The sequence below is a fragment of the Cheilinus undulatus genome, linkage group 5 (assembly GCF_018320785.1).
Source record: "Cheilinus undulatus linkage group 5, ASM1832078v1, whole genome shotgun sequence".
In the NCBI taxonomy this organism is placed as follows: Eukaryota; Metazoa; Chordata; class Actinopteri; order Labriformes; family Labridae; genus Cheilinus; species Cheilinus undulatus.
The window spans coordinates 42599246-42616548 of NC_054869.1; the positions used below are offsets into that span (position 1 = coordinate 42599246).

Sequence of the window (17303 nt, forward strand, 5' to 3'; positions counted from 1 at the left end):
GGTTACTCTGATATCCACACAACAGTCATAGAGCAACACTGATGACCACTCAACAGTCACAGAGTGTCAGAAATTTGGTCTAATCAATTATCTTAAATTATCTGATTCAACCTCATGTAAATTGACTCACATCTTGTGACCACATATTAATGCACACATATTTAAGTTAAACACCGGCAAAAGCTTGTACTTATTCAAATCTTATCTTTTAAACTTCTATTTTGGTAAAATTAATTCTTTACTTGTAATGTTTAATTCCTGCACACTGACAGCAATGTTGAATGGAGTCATTTTCCTTATTGTGTAAGCATACCAGTAAAGCTGGTTCTGATTCTATTGGAGACAATATTTGTCAGTTTTGATGGTAAATCAGTGCATCAATGTATCCCTATTTAAATGTAACTCCAAAAAAAGAAATTTTAGGTTTCGGTGCGAAAACTCCCAAATCATCATAATGAGATTAGTGTCTGGACCATCACTTCCACAAGCACATCATCCTGAACATCATTAGCAATGACCTCAAAAACACAAACAAGCTATTAAACTCCCCAAACCACACACTTTTTCAACAGTGGAGTAAAACTGGAGGCAACGGCTGGCCATAAGATGCTCAATGATGCATGAGCTGAACTGAACAGCACAATCATTTGGTTAAAACAACTGTTTGTGTTTCTCATTATGGACATAAAAACACAGAATTTGCAGGAGGATTTCTCTAACTGGACGGACAGGGAGTTGAATGCAGCACTGATGTTCAGGGAGGATCAGCTATGTACACAGTGCAGCCCACTCCCCCACAGTTAGCTCAATGTGTTTGTGTGTTCTGCCCCTTTCAATACAACAGCTAATGGAGTGACTCCTCACACAAAGAGACACAAGTTCAGAGACACGAGTTCAGAAATAAAAGCCCAAACAGGGAGCAAGAGGAGGATTGAAGATTTTCTTAAAGGGAGCAGAGTGAAGTGAAAATTGTGCAAAAGATTGAGTGATTTTCCAATTATCAGATTTCTCCTTCAAATTCAGATTGAGTCGCATGTCGGCGGTGAGGGGCAATTTATCAGAGGTGGGCAAAAGCCTACTCAAACCGTGTCCCTAAATTGCTGGTATTGATTTAACAGTAAACCAATAGAGAACGCTCATAATGAATATTGGTGGGTGTCGCTGAAATGTTGCTCCCCGAGGCAACCGGAGAAAGGTGGCAGCAACATCATGTCCAATTACTGCCCAAATTCAGCTCACAAACCTTAGGCCAGTCTGTAATGTCGATAGCAATTTACCCACTGCACTCGGGTGTAGACAGGGAGAGTTACTGTATCTTTCAGAAGCCTTCAAGTGAGAACACAGTCGAAGAAAGGAAGGTTAAGCTTGTAGAAACACTTGGGATATTAAAATATTTCTTTTAAAGGGGGTCAAATCCATCTTAAGTGGCTCTTATAATGTCAAACTTTAGGTTACCAAAGCCACACAGGAAAAATGTGGTGAATTAAGAAGCTTGGTACAAGAACACAAGGGTTGTGCATTAATGCTTTGCCATGAACATTACCAAGGCACAAGTTCTTCCTGAGGAGGTCACAAGGAGTGAAGCGAGAGAGAGATGTTTCCTTGTCTTTCCTTTCTGCATATCTGAAGAGCAGACGATTACACTGAGACTCTCAAAGCGCACTTAAATTCAAATTAAATGTCTTCAAGTTAGGCTACTTATGAGGGCTTCATTCAGGCTGTGACCTGCGATATAATCCTCCACAAACAGCAGCCGCTGTGTCACAGCTCAGAAATATCACTTTAATATTCCTGTTCTGCTTCACTGGAGGCTTTCTGTGCCACAAACGTATAACTCCTTATCATTTTAACTGCCCAGTATTTTAGATACTGCTTATATATAAGAGCTGCTCAGTTCTCTCATGGTGAGCTGATGATATCTGGGCTTTTTTGGAGCATATTTCTGCAGCTGGCACATTTGTGTAATTGCCTATAAGCTCCTGGCTGCTGGGAGTGTTTGTGACTTGTGATCAATTTTCCAATCCAAGCAGCGAAGCGTGCTCTGCAATGAGACATTAGTCGCCTAATCGTGGAGTCCAAGTCCTGCCCTTCACAGCTCTCACCTCAATTAAACTGCAACCTCAGAGTTTATTTACCCCTTTAAAAAACTGGAACAGATCCTGACGGAAAAATCACTGCAATGTTCCACCCCGGACAGGGACCTTAAGCCTTTCTGAATGCCTCTGGAGTTTGTTCCGCTATCTCATCTGGGTCTCAGTCTACATTCTGGGGCTGGGCAATATAGCAAGTTTTCACAATATATTGATGCATCTTTGAATGATGGTAGACAAGGAAAGACAATACTGCTTGAATTGATGTAGGATATAATGGGAGGCTGGGCCGACTGCTCAGTAGAACGACTGTTTACTGTAAGAAGCATGCTTGTTGACCACAAGATACACAAGAGTCTCGATTTCTTCGACATGCCGATACCATGTCAACAAAAAACAAAGTCCTGGACGCTCAATATTCGCTAATTAGTGCATTTGAATGATCAAAAATTGCAGGAAAACTCCTGCAAACTGCCTAAATTGCACAAATGCTTTGGAAACATTTGGGAAAAGTGGGTGGCACTGACTAGGAGTGAGGGTTTGGCTTCCTTCTCCAAATGTTGCCAACATATTTGTGCAACTTTGCGCTCTTTTGCTTGCCTACAAATCTGCCTAAAGATCATTAAGTTTCTGCATTTTTGATACCAATAATAATTAAAGCAGTGGACACTTTATTATCTTTATCAAGGGGATAGAAAAAACTTCCATGTACATAAATGTTGCTGATGTTTTTGTACAATTTTTCTGCAATTTTTGAGCACTAAGCAAACAATCACCTCATCTTTGATGTCTGTGACTTCTTTTTTGTTGCACCAGTTTCAAATCAGTTTAAATATGGTTGGATTTTTCCTAGAATCATATCAAAGTTTATACCTCTGGTTTTGTGGCAATCATGTGTCATTTCTGACTGAAAACACATGTCAAGATGTGTCTCCTTTTATGCCGTTTGGCTAAATATATTTGCCCCCTATCGCCCAGCCCTACTACATTCTCCTATATACAAGCCAGCTTTTATTAATTAGCCTTCTGTTTCAGCCTCCCTGAAGAAATAGGCATGTTTAATAATCCTTTCTTGCATGCAAACGTGAGCAGACACTTCTATCTCTCATTTTGCACAAGCATGGAAACGCTCAGATTCATTCCACATTTAAACCCTGGCCATAAACCTCCTACTCATCAGTATCAGCTCAATTTATATGGAAATCTGACACAAAAAAAAGTAGGTAAACCTCCGCCACAGCAGCTACTTCTCCCTCCCTGACTCCTTCCCTCCCGTGCATGTGCGTAGGACACAACCGCATTTCAGCAATGAAAGAAGAGCCTCTACAGACAGTTCAGGTGTATTTAAAAGATCCCAAAGAGGACGCATCTCCATCCAGCCTTACCTTGGGCGACTCCTCCGTGTACGAGCACCAGGAGAAGAAGGATCCCCGGCACGGTGGCGCACATCCTCACCAAGCCGCAACAACTCCCGCGTCCTATTCCACTTCTCTGTCCACTTTTTCCCATGACAAGCAAAGCGTAAAACACAAAAAAAAAACACACCAAACTCCTCGCTCCAACGCGGAGGGGGGGGGAAATAAGAACCCCCCTTTCCACCAGAGGGTCTGCTGGGTAATCAGACGAGTTTCAAAAGAAAAGGTAGGTTGTAGAAAAGCCTCAATTCCCAGTGTTCGAGTCCGTCTCAGAAGGCGCAGGTTAAGCTGTGAGAGGAGAGAGGTCTGTGGAAACAACCACGCGGGGTCCCTTCACTCGAGTCAGCGGCTCTGCTGCCTTCCCACTAAGCTCTGCTTCTCTCTCCGTGCGCTTACTCCGTCTCCTGCTCCACTCGCTCCGTTTACGCAGAGAGAGAGAAATGCCACCGCCCTCTGGCTACCATGCTACACTCTGCTTCTCCCTCTCTCCTTCCCTCTTTCTTCTTCTCCCTGTAGAAAGAAAGTAAATAGAAAATCTCACCCAACAAAAAACAACTGACGTTTGCAAAACGGTTGCATGCATTGTCTGTTGTATTTGTATCTCACAGCTTAGACCACGTTTGTCTTTGTTTTCATTAAATAACCATCACCTTAAAGACAGTTAGACTTTCAGAGACACTTTAATTCTACTTTTGTGCGTTTCAGTATTTTTGGTGCAATTCTAACTTCCTCATGTTTGCAGCTTGTATGTCTTTGATTTTTTTTTTTCTTCAAATAAATCTTAAATCTTTCAATTGTTTGCGCGCGCACGAGCATTTACGCGCGTATAATTTGCAGCCGGTGTGGAGCAAAGCATGCATCCACGTTTCTCTCCGAGCTCTCCGACTGATGTCTGCCCCCTGACGGCCACCGTAGTGTGACCTATAAAGGGATGTACTGTGAAAATACATTTCTATTTCCTTTGCCAAGGTTTTCTTTACTTTTTATAAAAGCAATGTGAATACAATATCTGATATTGGTGATTAAACGCAGAGACCCCTGGTGGGAAGGGTCAAAACATAAGCAAAGTAATTTGTTTGAATTAGTTTAGAATGAATGGATGATGAAAATGAATGTACTTTTTACAAGATGTCCTTCAACTCACCATAAGCTTGTCAAATTGTGATGAAACCACAAAATAAAGTCCACAGAAGAAGAAACAAATAAGTAGGGGCCTTATTATCCTGAAACATTCGTTTTATAATCAGATTTCCACATATAAATCTCAACATAATTAAGAATCCCGAGGGCCGGACTATTTAGGCCAGGAGTGTGAAAGGCAGTTGCAGATTCTAAATTTACGCGGAAGCTGAAAGTCTAACAATGTCAACATTTAAGCATAAACTGTCAACCTTATTTTCACCATTAGTAAAATATGAAAAACTGTAAGTTTAAGGCTCAAAGTCTGAGACAAAAAGTCAAAATTATTTAGTTCAAAAGGTCAAACACAAAATTTAAAGGCAAAATAATGTTTTAAAAGGTAAATACATGAGATAGAAGGTCAAAATCACAAGTTTAAAAGGTAAAAGTATGACTTAGAACAGGGGTGCCCAAATTCTTTTCAGTGAAGGGCCAAAAATGAATCGGAGTGGAGGGTCGCGGGCCAAAACTAAATATTCATGTTGCAGTGCATGAAATTAAATATGCCCATAGCATAACTGTGAAAAATAATAACTCATACAAAGTAATTTTGAAAATGAATAACATTATTCTTTATTGTGTTTCACCGCATGAACTTACTGAACATCCATATGGCACAAAAACTAATTGGGCATACCGCCTTGAAATCAATTTCAATTTTTTGAATCAATCAAAAAAGTACACATGTTCACAACTATTTTTCAACTTTCTCTTATCAGTGTGCCACTGCCTCACACGCTCCATCTCTGCCATGACCTCAGCTTGACCCCAGCATCTTCTCACTGACTCACTCTCTGGTCATGGGCTTCCAGATCCGAGGTGACGGGAGCTCAACAGCGCCACCCTACCCCCCAATGTAACACACTGTTAATTTGTGGTCAGGAGAGGAAGTGCAACAAAAAATAAATAATGAAAGAAATATTTAGACTGCTGGCAGTGGGAAAATAATGATTAAAAAAAAAAAATTCGAACATGGGCAGTGGGCCAAAAATAATAGCTCGTGGGCCAAAGTTGGCCCGCGGGCCCCAAATTGGACAGCCCTGTCTTAGAATTTAAAATTTTGAATTTTGAAGGTCAAAACATGAAAAAGTCAAAATCAGAAGTTTAAGTCAAAATTGAGAAATGCAAAATTGAAAATATGAAATGACAACATTAATTTCTTTTCCCACCTTCCTGACTTTTTATCTAACTACTTACACTCCTTCCTTTTTCTGAGTTTTATAATTTAACAAAAATATTTTAAATCATCATTGTTAAGTTTGCACGTTTATACAGGAGGAAATCTGCTGACCTTATACTGGTGGGCCATTTATAATATCAAGATCGCTTGCTCTTTCGGGCCCATACAACTGTACCACGGGCCGGATTTGGCCCCCGGGCCTTGAGTTTGGTACCCCTGCTTTACAGGGTCTTTAATGCCACCCAAGGTAGTCCAGTTTAAGGGACTAGAAATGACATTAAGTGAAAAGTGCACGCTGAACCAGGAAGTCCTCCTCCGTCATGTTCAGTTTACCATCCATTGTGTGTTGTGGTTGCTCCCCATAGGTGGGAATTCTCTTACTGAGTCAGTCACTTCACACATGGTGCAACAGTGTCTAAATCCCAAAGGCATTCTAGGAACAATGAAAAAAAAAACACTCAGAATGATTGAGCGCTGTTTACTTAAAACTTAAAATGATTTAAGTCAACTCATAAAAATAGAGCTAAAGTAGCTGTGTTGAATTTTTAAATCAACCAATTCATTTTTTTTTTAGCAAACTTCAACTGTTCGGTCTTACAGTTCAGTCATTGACTCTGCTCTGGGATTTTAGTTGCTTTTGTTCCTAAATTCTTCCACTTTCTAGGAATATCACTTACACTTGACTTTGGAATATCCCGCAGGGATGAAATTTCACAAACCATCATACTACAAAGGTGGCATCCATCACAGTACCACTCTTGAAGTCAGTGATTTCTCCAGAATGACCCATTTTGTATCACAAATTGGTACAAATGGAGCCTGCATGGCTAGGTGCGTGATTCTATACACCTGTGGGAATGGTTCTGATTGACACACCTGAATTCAATAATGGACAGGTGTGGCCAAATACTTTTGTCCACATAGGGTATCTAATATTATTGTTTGCTTGATTTTCAGCATTATTTTATCTTTAAACAAAAACGTAACTCTACACATCTAAAGCAGGATACATTAAAAATTGTGCCTAATTTTGGCCTGAACTCTCCTTTCAACCAAAGTCGTTAGAGGCCAGATTATCTGATCATTCCAAAGATTATCTTACCAGATTTTCATGTGCTGTCATGTGTTTAAAAGTGATTTTTCCCTCTCTGATGTGCAAAGAAGACAGTGGGGGCTGCTCCAAATTGAGCACTCAAAAGCAGGGAGAGTGTCTCAAAAGGGTTTAAAGACTGAAGCATGCCAAAATTAATATTAATCTTCAATGTTTACGATCAGAAATCCAGTTGTGTGGGCACCAGTATATCGGTATTGGTTCTCCAACAGTCACACTGGTGTTTGTGCAGTTGCGGGTACTGTACTGGATATAAATGGATACAGCAAAGTAAATCAACAAAACATGAGCAGAAACATCAAGACACAAATGCAGCTTTCAACAAATTAACACGAAAAGTCTCCTGCAGCTAGTTCTGCCAAGAACAAACCTCTTCTTGTGATCACAGTGTGATTAGAGTCTGTTGTCTGAAAAAGTCCAGGAGTGAGCAGTGGTCCGTCCATTAATGTTATTCAACAGTTTCTTCCAGCAAGTGAAAAGTCTCTGGCAGTTAGGATCAACTTTCTGATGAGAGTAAGGCTCTATTGTCCTTCTGGGGGCAGCAGATGAGTTCTCTCAGTGTCCTTCAGATTTCAGGGGCTGTCTGTAGCTCTCCTTTATGTTCCTCGATGTCAAAAAAGGAATGAGGGCAGAAAACTTAGTGCTTGACCAAGTAGTTGCTGAATGTGCTAAACTTTAACTGAAGCTGGTGAAACAAAGCAACACAGTACAAGACAGTTGGTCTTCAGCTGGAATGACAATGGGAAAACAATGAGGAGAGGTGATAGGGGTGGGAATCACTAGTTGCCCAGCGATATGATATTATGACAATACTTACAATACGATTTGATATCATTGCGATTTTAAACATTTTGCAATACAGAGTATTGTGATACCATATAATGTGATATATTGCCATCTATACCATTTTTTCAACTGTTTAGCTGATTTAGCATCAATCTTGCCTTCATGTTTGTCACATTTCCACAGAATGTTATTTTCATGTAGCACTTCTTGCAAACCTCATGTGTCGTGTCCATCTCATTCCTGCCCTGCTTGCTGTCCTAATGTCCTTTCCTTGGTGCTGCCATGTTTGTTGTACTAACTTTCTCCTGCTCTATGACCGTCACCTCTACCAACATCTCTAGACAAACACTTGTCCAACAATTGATTTTATTTTTCCATCATCATAGACTTCAGTTCATATTAGAAATTAATTTTAAAAAAATTGGTACTTGGTAGATGAGACAATACGATATATCACCAGACAAAATATTGCAATATTATGCTGTATCGATTTTTTTCTCCCACCCCTAAGAGGTGACCTTTATAATTTGTGGACATCCCACAGTTTCTCCTCAGATGTCCTCCTCGTAAGCCTCCTACAGATGGGGTTTTAGCAATCTTATGATGTTTTGTCAAGCTACACTGTGAGACATGAATCTCATAGGACATCAAGTTTGATGTGTGCAGACTGTGCGATGACAACTACCTCTAAACACCACTTAATCGCAGGCTAAGATGTACGCCGATATGCAAGAAATAAATGTCATCAGTGTGTGTCATTCATCTACACAACCAGTACTGTGGTAAATCAGGAAGCAAAGCGACCTCAAAGCCATTGTAACTGTTAGAAAAACATCTGGTATCAAAATTTTCTTCCTTGTTAGAATCTCACAAACTTCTGCTGTTATGCATTGTCTCCATTCTAATGCTAACTTGTTTTTTCGTTTGCGCTGTTTATTGTCATGTCATGTCATGTCATGAGCCTCCAAAACTAATACAACTCAGGCTTTAAAACCATCGTATAGGCTGAGTCTTGATTCCCACGTGGGTGGACCCAACATCATAAAAAACAGTAAAAGAGGGTGGCGCTGCAAAGCCTGATTTAAAAGCTGACAACTCCAGAATCTACTACAGGGCAAATGCACCAAAATTAAGATTTTTTAAAACTCACGGCTGGATGTAAATGTGCCGGGTGGAGATGGCACAGGTAATAGTGCCAGATGTGAACACAAAACACAATATATAACATGCAATCCACGTCCAAGTTTATATAGCCTCATAGATAGACTACAACAGTGATGAACCTTCAAGCACAGCCATTTGAGTGAGCAGGAAGGATTTAGCCAGTGTTAATAATATAAAGTCTACAATAGATATAGGCCTCCCTGATCTATTTGAAAGGAAAATATCAATGATTCAGTGATATATAAATAATAGACAACTTGGCTCAAAGGCGATTGAAAAAAATATCATAATAAAGGAAGACTTGTGAGACTGCAAAAAAGTGTTACTCTGTAATTCCTGTCTTTGGGTCATTGTCCTGTTGGAAGACCCATGACTTGCAACTGAGACCAAGCTTTCTGACACTGAGCAGCACATTTCACCCCAGAATGCTGTTATGGTCTTGAGATTTCATTGTACCCTGCCCAGATTCAAGACACCCTGTGCCAGATGCAGCAAAGCAGCCTAAGAACCTAACCGAGTCTCCTCCATGTTTCGAAGCTTTTTTCATGATTTGCTTCCAACAGTGGAGTCTTCCTCATTGTCTTCCATTAAGTCCACTTTGGTTCCAACAGTTACGGATGGTGCGTTGTGACACTGACGCACCTTGACCTTGGAACTCATCTCTATCTTCTTCGGAAGTCATTCTGGGCTCTCTGGTTACCACTCGTATTATCTCTCTTCAATCTGTCCTCAAGTTTCCTCTTGCCACATCCAGGGAGGTTGGCTACAGTCCTGTGGACTTAAACTTTTAAATATGTGCAACTGTTGTCAAAGGAACATCAAGCGGCTTGGAGAAGGTCTTATAGCCTTTACCTTTAACATGCTTATTTAGAATTTCCTTTCCAATCTCCTGGGACAACTGTCTCCTTAGCTTTCTGTGGTCCATGTTCAATGTAGTACACACCATGATACCAAACAGCACAGTGACTACTTTTTACCCTTTAGATCAGCAGACTGACTGGTTGTAAGTTTGAAGACACCTGTGACGCTAATTACAGGACACACCTCAGTTGAACATGTCCCTATGATCAAATGATTTTCAATCTTTTTTTTTAAGTACTATCAATTTTGTCCAGGTCAGTTTCATTAATTTGTTTTGAACGATTCAGTTGAACCACAATTCAAAAGCAACGTCTGATTTTCATTTGTTAAGTTTCAGTTACTTTTATATATTATTACTATGACCATTGTGGGTTTCTCTTTCTTTAACAGAAGGGTATCAAAAATTTTGTCCATGTGTGTATGAAACAGTTTTTAGACTTAAATTTTTGTGCCAGTAGCAGTAAGAGGACTTGGTAGCGTGCCCAATGCAATTGTGTCTGAACATGTGACATTTAATGCTTTTTTGATTGTAGAAAGGTAATATAAAATAGAATAAATCCACAATTAAGTAAACCCAGTAAAGGGTTGTGAACTGGCTGGTCTATGCCATGACACTCCAGACCTGCAATGCAACATATTTTAAGTTGCTCCATGATGTGTGGCCTCCTAAAACATCCCTCTTCCATCTGACAGTAAAAGTCTCCAGCTGTGAGATGCATGTGTGAACAAGCTAATCAGAAAGATTGCAAGGGCTGCAGTCCTGGAAAAATAAGCCTTTGTGCTCTAAGCCCAATTAGAAATGATGAATCTAATTATGCATGAACAATAAGATTTGCCATTACCTTGACATTTAAGACCACTCAAGGCCAGATTGATCACCATTTAAGAGATTACACGATGAATAAACTCAAAAAAGCTTAAAACAAAGCCTAGCTGTGTTGTGAGTGTGTGTTGGCAGCACACACACTCCTCCAGCCCACATAACTCTCCGCAGTGTTGCTGCACAGTCATTTGAGCAGCACAGCCTGGATCATGCATTGTAAATGGCAATAGTAAAATATGTGCTGGGTGCCATTTGTCACCGCAGCAGCCCCACAGCTCAGTGACTAGCAGTGGAAGTAGCTGCTACCCGCAGGGACCTGTAAAAGCCTTTTTATTCTGCCACTTTATTGGGAATGGGAAAGCAATAAGTTACACAAGAAACATATGGCACACTTGGATATGGATCAGCACTTACACCAGCAGCAGTCAATAGCAGAGGGATTTTCACAGTTCAGTGTGGTCGTACAGCACGTATATACTTTATAAACACAGCCAATTACTTAAATGCAATGTTTAAGAGGTGCCTTTAATGACAATTCAAGTGTGCAAAAGTGTTAAGCTAAGAAATATATTCTTCTTAAACACTGCTCAAGGCCTCTACAAGTACAAGTAAGCACTTCCAAAGACTGATTTCCATATTTTCCGTAACTTTCTACCACATCTCATTTAAAATACAAGCAAAATAGGTACATCCAGTTTGAGTAGACTGTCCTGAGAAATATGTTTGTCTTAAAGTGTGTAGTAAAACACAGATTTGTTACATATGGTCAGATTTAACCCTACTGTACGTACAACCCAGTATTTAAAACTAGTGGAAATTCCCTGATAAGTTTTTTTGCATGAAGTAGGAGTCAGAGAGCAGGAGATATTCAGGAAAATTCACTGCAAAGGTGGCTTAATTCATCCTACATTTTTTCAAGCTGTCAATCCTGTAAAGCAATTCTTTACATGGGATCCCCTTGGGGGTCGCGAGACACTGAGATGGGGTCACCAGATGCTTTAAAAAAAACTAAGAATAAACTTTTTTAATTTCACCGTTGCCACTTTACACCAATTTTACCCATTTTAGTACATTTTTGCCCCTTGAAACCCATTTTTGTCCATTTTAAACCATTTCCATTACTTTTTCTGCCTGTTTTTGCCAATTCTATATCAGTTCTTGCCACTTTTTGCCTATAGTTGCCTCTGTTGACCCGTTATTGCTTCTATCAACCACTTTTTACACTTTTTTGCCCATTTTAACCACAGTAACCCATTTTGTCTGTTTAAATCAATTTTCATCCAGTTCTACATAATTTCCATCATTTTTTTTGAACTTTAAATCCATTTCAGACACTTTTTAATCCCCTTTTATCACTTTTTGTGCCCAGTTTTGCCACTTTAACCATTTTTTTGCCACTATTACTTAATTTTTTATCCCTTTTAACCAATTTATGTTCTTTAAAAATTCAACTTTTCCACATTTTTTTGCCATTATTAACCAATTTTTGCTATGTTTAACCCTTTTAATTATGCTTTTAACTAAAAATATTTTCATTAAAAAAAGGCTATTTACTACACAAATGAATAAAGATATTTGTTTCTGTGAGTGAAATATAAAATATGGTTTTCATAGCTTAACACCACAGTGGACCATGAGTTTGCTGACCTCCATGGGCCCCTAGTTTGGCTGGGTCACAGAAACCTCTCCCTTGGTCCCTCCTTATGGTCTTGTCTGCATACGACTATTCTTGAATGTTCATGGCTGTTCAACCACCTTCATGTACAGCAGGGGTCCCCAATCTCTTTCTGAATTAGTAGTTCCATATTCCTAGTGTCAAAGGTAATGTTTTTCAAAAGCCGGCACTTGTGTACTCAGATTACTTCTTTGTAATCCTAGGAGAGGGGATTTAGAAGTGGGTATACTCTAATAAAAGAGAAAAATATGTAGATATACTCTGTATACATGCAGATACCTTGCATTTCATCATCTGGTGGTGGCATACATTTCCTTGGACTGGCACATGCAGACGTGCAACTGCTGCGTGTAATGAAACTACATTTTTCTACTAGTTTGCCCTCTCAGCTCTTTTGCTGATACAAGAACATGTCAAACCACATGTAGCATATATAGAGGCAAAAATTGCATCATAATCTGTTATTTTTATCACCAGACTTTTCCTTCATTATGAGCCACCATCGGGCTGATAGCTGTAGTTTTGTGTAGAATGTATGTCAAACAGATTGTCTGGAAATTTTATACACATATTCTTATCCTCATCAGGATGCACTGTTGGATTAGGGCTGCTAAATTATGGCAAAATCTGAATTATGATTATTACTGAGATCTCACTAATTAAACTGTAATTACTGAACTCGATTCTGGAACACCTGCATCTGTGTGAATTTCTAATGATTTAATATTTTGGGTAATTTTGCTTTGAAAGGCAGCCACAACCGTGTCACAGATTAGTCATTTTGTTCCATTTTATATTCATGTTTTATTAGTTTATTTGATTACTTTATTGTACCTAGTTGTGCTGCTTTGTTCCAGGTCCCACTCATCAAAACTGGAGTGGTTCCATTGTACTGAGGTTGTAATACCTTTTCTTAACCAGCAGCTGCCTTTTTCTCATTTTTTAGCAGCACAGCATGTGGCACACAAACAGTTTCATCTTTATTGTCTTGATTTCATGATCGTGGGAAGTTAAAATGATTGTTGAAGTTCAAACTGGGCTAATAGCCTATGACTGTGTTGGAGGTGCTTCTATTTTATTTTATGCTTTTATTTCTAGGGAGGAGGACAGTGGATAAAGCCAGAAACAGGGATGAAAGAGTGGGGGAGAGACATGTGGGACAGGAGCCACAGGCCAGAATTGAACCCGGGATGCCCTCACTACTAGACCATCGGCTCCTGAAAATATCAGGCTTTCCATGCAACTTTTTCTTATCTTAAAATTTAATGTTATCCATTATTTTCCAAATGCCCTGTACTAGTAACAGGTGGTGGCTGCCACTCATCTAGTAGAATTTTGTGAACTACCATTAAATAACAAAAGAAGAAGAAAATCTAAGTGGCAGGTGACACGACTGAGGTGGTGCAGACTGTAATAGTACTAAGAAAGTAACGTTGTACCTCATCAAGTGATCCATTCAACTTAACACTGTAAACAACCAATTAAGCAGTGCTCTTAGTATTATAAAGCAACAGATACATTTTTTCTGTTTTTTTCAGACTGTTTTGGCTTTTTGCCTTTACTTTGTCAGAACAGCTGAAGGGAGACAGGAAACAATGAGGAGAGGAAGTGGGGAAGAAATGCCAAATGATGCTGGGACCAGTGTGCCAAGGACTATAGCCTCTGTATATGGGTGCTTCTTTACCAACTACCCAACATTGACCTGGTCTATCTACAAGAAATTCAGATTTAATTCAAATAATTTCCATTGACTACTGGAAACTGTTTTTCAGTTAACTTCATACCAAGATAATGTCTAATGCTTACATTTCTTGCTATCTATTTTGAGCTCAATACACTAGAGCGAAAATGCAAAAAGATGAACCCCTTTTACAGATCATGCCCGTAAAGACTTGAACTACTCCAACCAATATTGTCTATTTTTTGACTAGACTTTAAACTGAACACTAGCCATTTCAACATGGGTATGCATGTGGTGCACCTGCAGCCAGCCTGAAGGAGACACTGGAACTGCAGTTCTTAACACCTTCACCTCTATTTTTCAGTAATGGAGGATACTGAACTTTCTCCCTTCATTTCCTATCTGTCTTAGCATGTAGCTTAAGCACCTAACTGTGCAGAAGGATGGTGCAAATGGCAATTGCCAGGGTTCAATGTGCAAAAGCTGCATTTCCTCAAATGTCCACTTGAGGCTGTCTGCAGAAGCACACGCCGGCCCAATGTTACAGTTTAGTCAGAAAGTATTCAGATCCCCTTCACTTTTTAAAATTGTTTTATTATTATATTTCCCTGCATTACTCTACATATCACACTGAAATACGTATTCAGACCCTTTCCTTTGCAAAAAAGTCAGAGTGACTATCAGGTTCTTGGTCACCTCTCTGACTAAGACCCTTCTCTCCTGATTGCTCAGTGTGGCCGAATGACCAGTGCTTGAAAGAGTCTTCAATTTGTTCTGAATAAGGACGCATATCTAGGGGTATGGCTGATGAAACTGCAGGTCAGGATGTTAGAATGTATGCTGTTCAGGAGGATAAATACCCCGCTCAGCTCCACATTTTTGTCTTTATCTACAGTTAGTGTTAGACGGCATTTTCAATAGTCAGATTGGACTCAAACGCCCCTTCCACTGTGTTCTATATGGTACAGTCTATCACTCTAGTTTTGCTGCTGTGTTACTCAAGGAGAATAATGTAAAAGCTGACATATTGTATTCCCACTGGCATCTAAAAGTAAAATAAACACTGAGCAGTTTCAAGCATCTATTCCACCCTGATGCTCAGTAGGTCAGGGACGATGCACATTCTGCATACCGCCTCATCTTCATTGAAAAGCAGACAGGCCACTAAAGCACTTCTTTTAAATGCTGAATGTGAATCTGGTTCCTCCTCCTCACTTTTCACAGGTTGGACCTTTTTTTTTCCACAACTGTGAATGAGAACGGTGTTTAATACTCCTCCACTTCAGCTGAAAAATAGATCCCTGTATTTGTGTGTGACTGTGCATGTGTGCTGCCCCGTCTGCTCCTGAGCCCACCAGCTCTGCTTTTAACACAACTCCTGAATACTTTGACACACTGCTTCCATCTCTGTTTTCACTTTGAAGGTGAGGGTTGTTAAAGCTCATCCGACATCGCTTTATTCATGGTTATCATCGTTACAGTGGCAGATATGCGGCGTGTAGAAAGTTGAACACATTTTCTCATCAGCTGTCTGGGCCTGAAAAGCACGGCATCAAAGACGCTGCCATAATGAGAGGAGGAGACAGAAGACAATGTAGACGGGTTAAAGGATATCACTGCTTTAATATTGTACATGCTGAGGTGGCTTTATGGCAAACAGCTTTTATTTCAAATAGAATGAGTCGACATTTCAGGGAATACCATGAGTGCTTCTTTTCCTGCAGAATAAAACAAGAAAACTGACTTATGTGTGGGCGGGCGCAGTGACTTCCTAGAGGTTTGTCACTATCATTTGGTATCCAGGCAACAAAATAGATACTCTCGCATGGTCCCAAACTTGTTTTCATATTTTTGTATGATTAAACTGACTGGACTCCATGTGTTTGAGCTCTAGTGAAGAGTTTTTAGCTGATTATAAACTGATTTAAAGAAGATCTGAAAGAGAATTAAGGAAGCTTACATTTCCCCAAAATCTGCATCATGCTGTTCTTATTTCAGCAAAATTAAGACTCAGAAAGTGAAAGTAAATCAATACAATTTTTGTTTTGTTTTGGCCTCATACCACTGAATGATATCATAAAACATGAGTGAGCCTAAACATGACAGTGTTTATGTTACAGACATGCCAGGAGAAGAGTTTTGCTCAGTGGTGCAGAAGGGTGCTGCTGCCTCACAGCAAGATCTCAGCAAGACGCCATAATGTTTGAGGAAACACAGCTATAGTGCCCTTGTGGATGCCTCTGGACAAAAAAATTGAAGGTGTGATCACTAGGGTGCTCTATAAGTAGAAAACAAAATGAGAGGGCGCACTCTAAGGTGTCCTATGACTGACAAACACTGTCAAAATGATAAATCCCCCTCCAGAGTGGACCCTGAAAGAGCCTGTAAAGCAAAATCCCAAATCTGTGTCTGAACACATTAGATATGTTGGAATAGGGTTGCTGTAAACATGTGAAAACACTGAGATCTATGTGTGACTGAATTCTGGATTTAGACCATTAGAAAGTTTTGCACCTCTTTCCTGGCTTGGTTTCATGTGGGCGGAGCCAATATGTGGGCTCATGATGTCATGAACCCACAGAAGGCAATAACCCCGCCCCTCTAACACTACAATATAAAATCATAGAGTGGCTCATCTCACTACAGCCTGTTGTTAGCTGATGTCACTGCCTTTATTGAAAGTTAACAGTCAGTTAAATGATGTTTTTTTGTTCGCTGTGAGGTAGATTTGCCATATCTATCAGCTGCAGTGGTCTATGGATCATTTAAAGCATCATAACAGAGATTTGGGCCAGTAAACTCACTTTATCTCTTCTCTGGCACAGAGCCAGGCAGCTACGCTCTGATCATAAGGTCAACGTTCTTTTTTCATGATTTTGAAGCTTAATTTTATAAACTTAGAGATGTTTTATTTGACTGAAATTTGATTTAGGGGTTCATAACACAGTGACCTGTCATACAACAAACATAAATACAGATTCGTTTTCACTTCACAGGGTTAGAGTTATCTTTTAGATGACCTCTAAAGATCCTTATAAGTGGGAAAATGACAATGTGCTCCTAGGATGCTCCCCAAGCACACAGAATGTAAGGAAGAGCCCTTTAAGTTGCCCTGTAAATGAAAAACATGATAAAGTGCCCTCTGTTTTGTTCTTTGATAAAAAAAAAAACATGTTAAAGAGCCCTGTAGGGCAGTGTTACTCAATCCTGCTCAACCAAAGAGCCAAATTGTTGAAAAATACCTTTACCAAGAGCCAGATGTGGTGAAAAGCAGCAAAAAGGGGTTAAAGTGGCAATAAAATTAAGTTACAGAAAAGAGGCAAAAACGTGGCAAATTA

At 39.7% G+C, this 17303-nt stretch overlaps 1 protein-coding gene across 2 annotated transcripts in view; it reads right to left on the bottom strand.

Annotated features, from left to right (window-relative positions):
- Positions 1-3885, bottom strand: part of si:ch73-72b7.1 (netrin receptor UNC5C) — a 403146-nt gene extending 399261 nt beyond the window's left edge. For both annotated transcript variants that reach the window (XM_041788199.1, XM_041788198.1), the window contains exon 1: positions 3476-3885. In XM_041788199.1, coding sequence (XP_041644133.1) covers positions 3476-3599 — 124 coding nt within the window. In that variant the 5' untranslated portion in view covers positions 3600-3885. The remainder of the gene's footprint in view (positions 1-3475) is intronic.
- Between the last annotated feature and the right edge of the window lie 13418 nt (positions 3886-17303).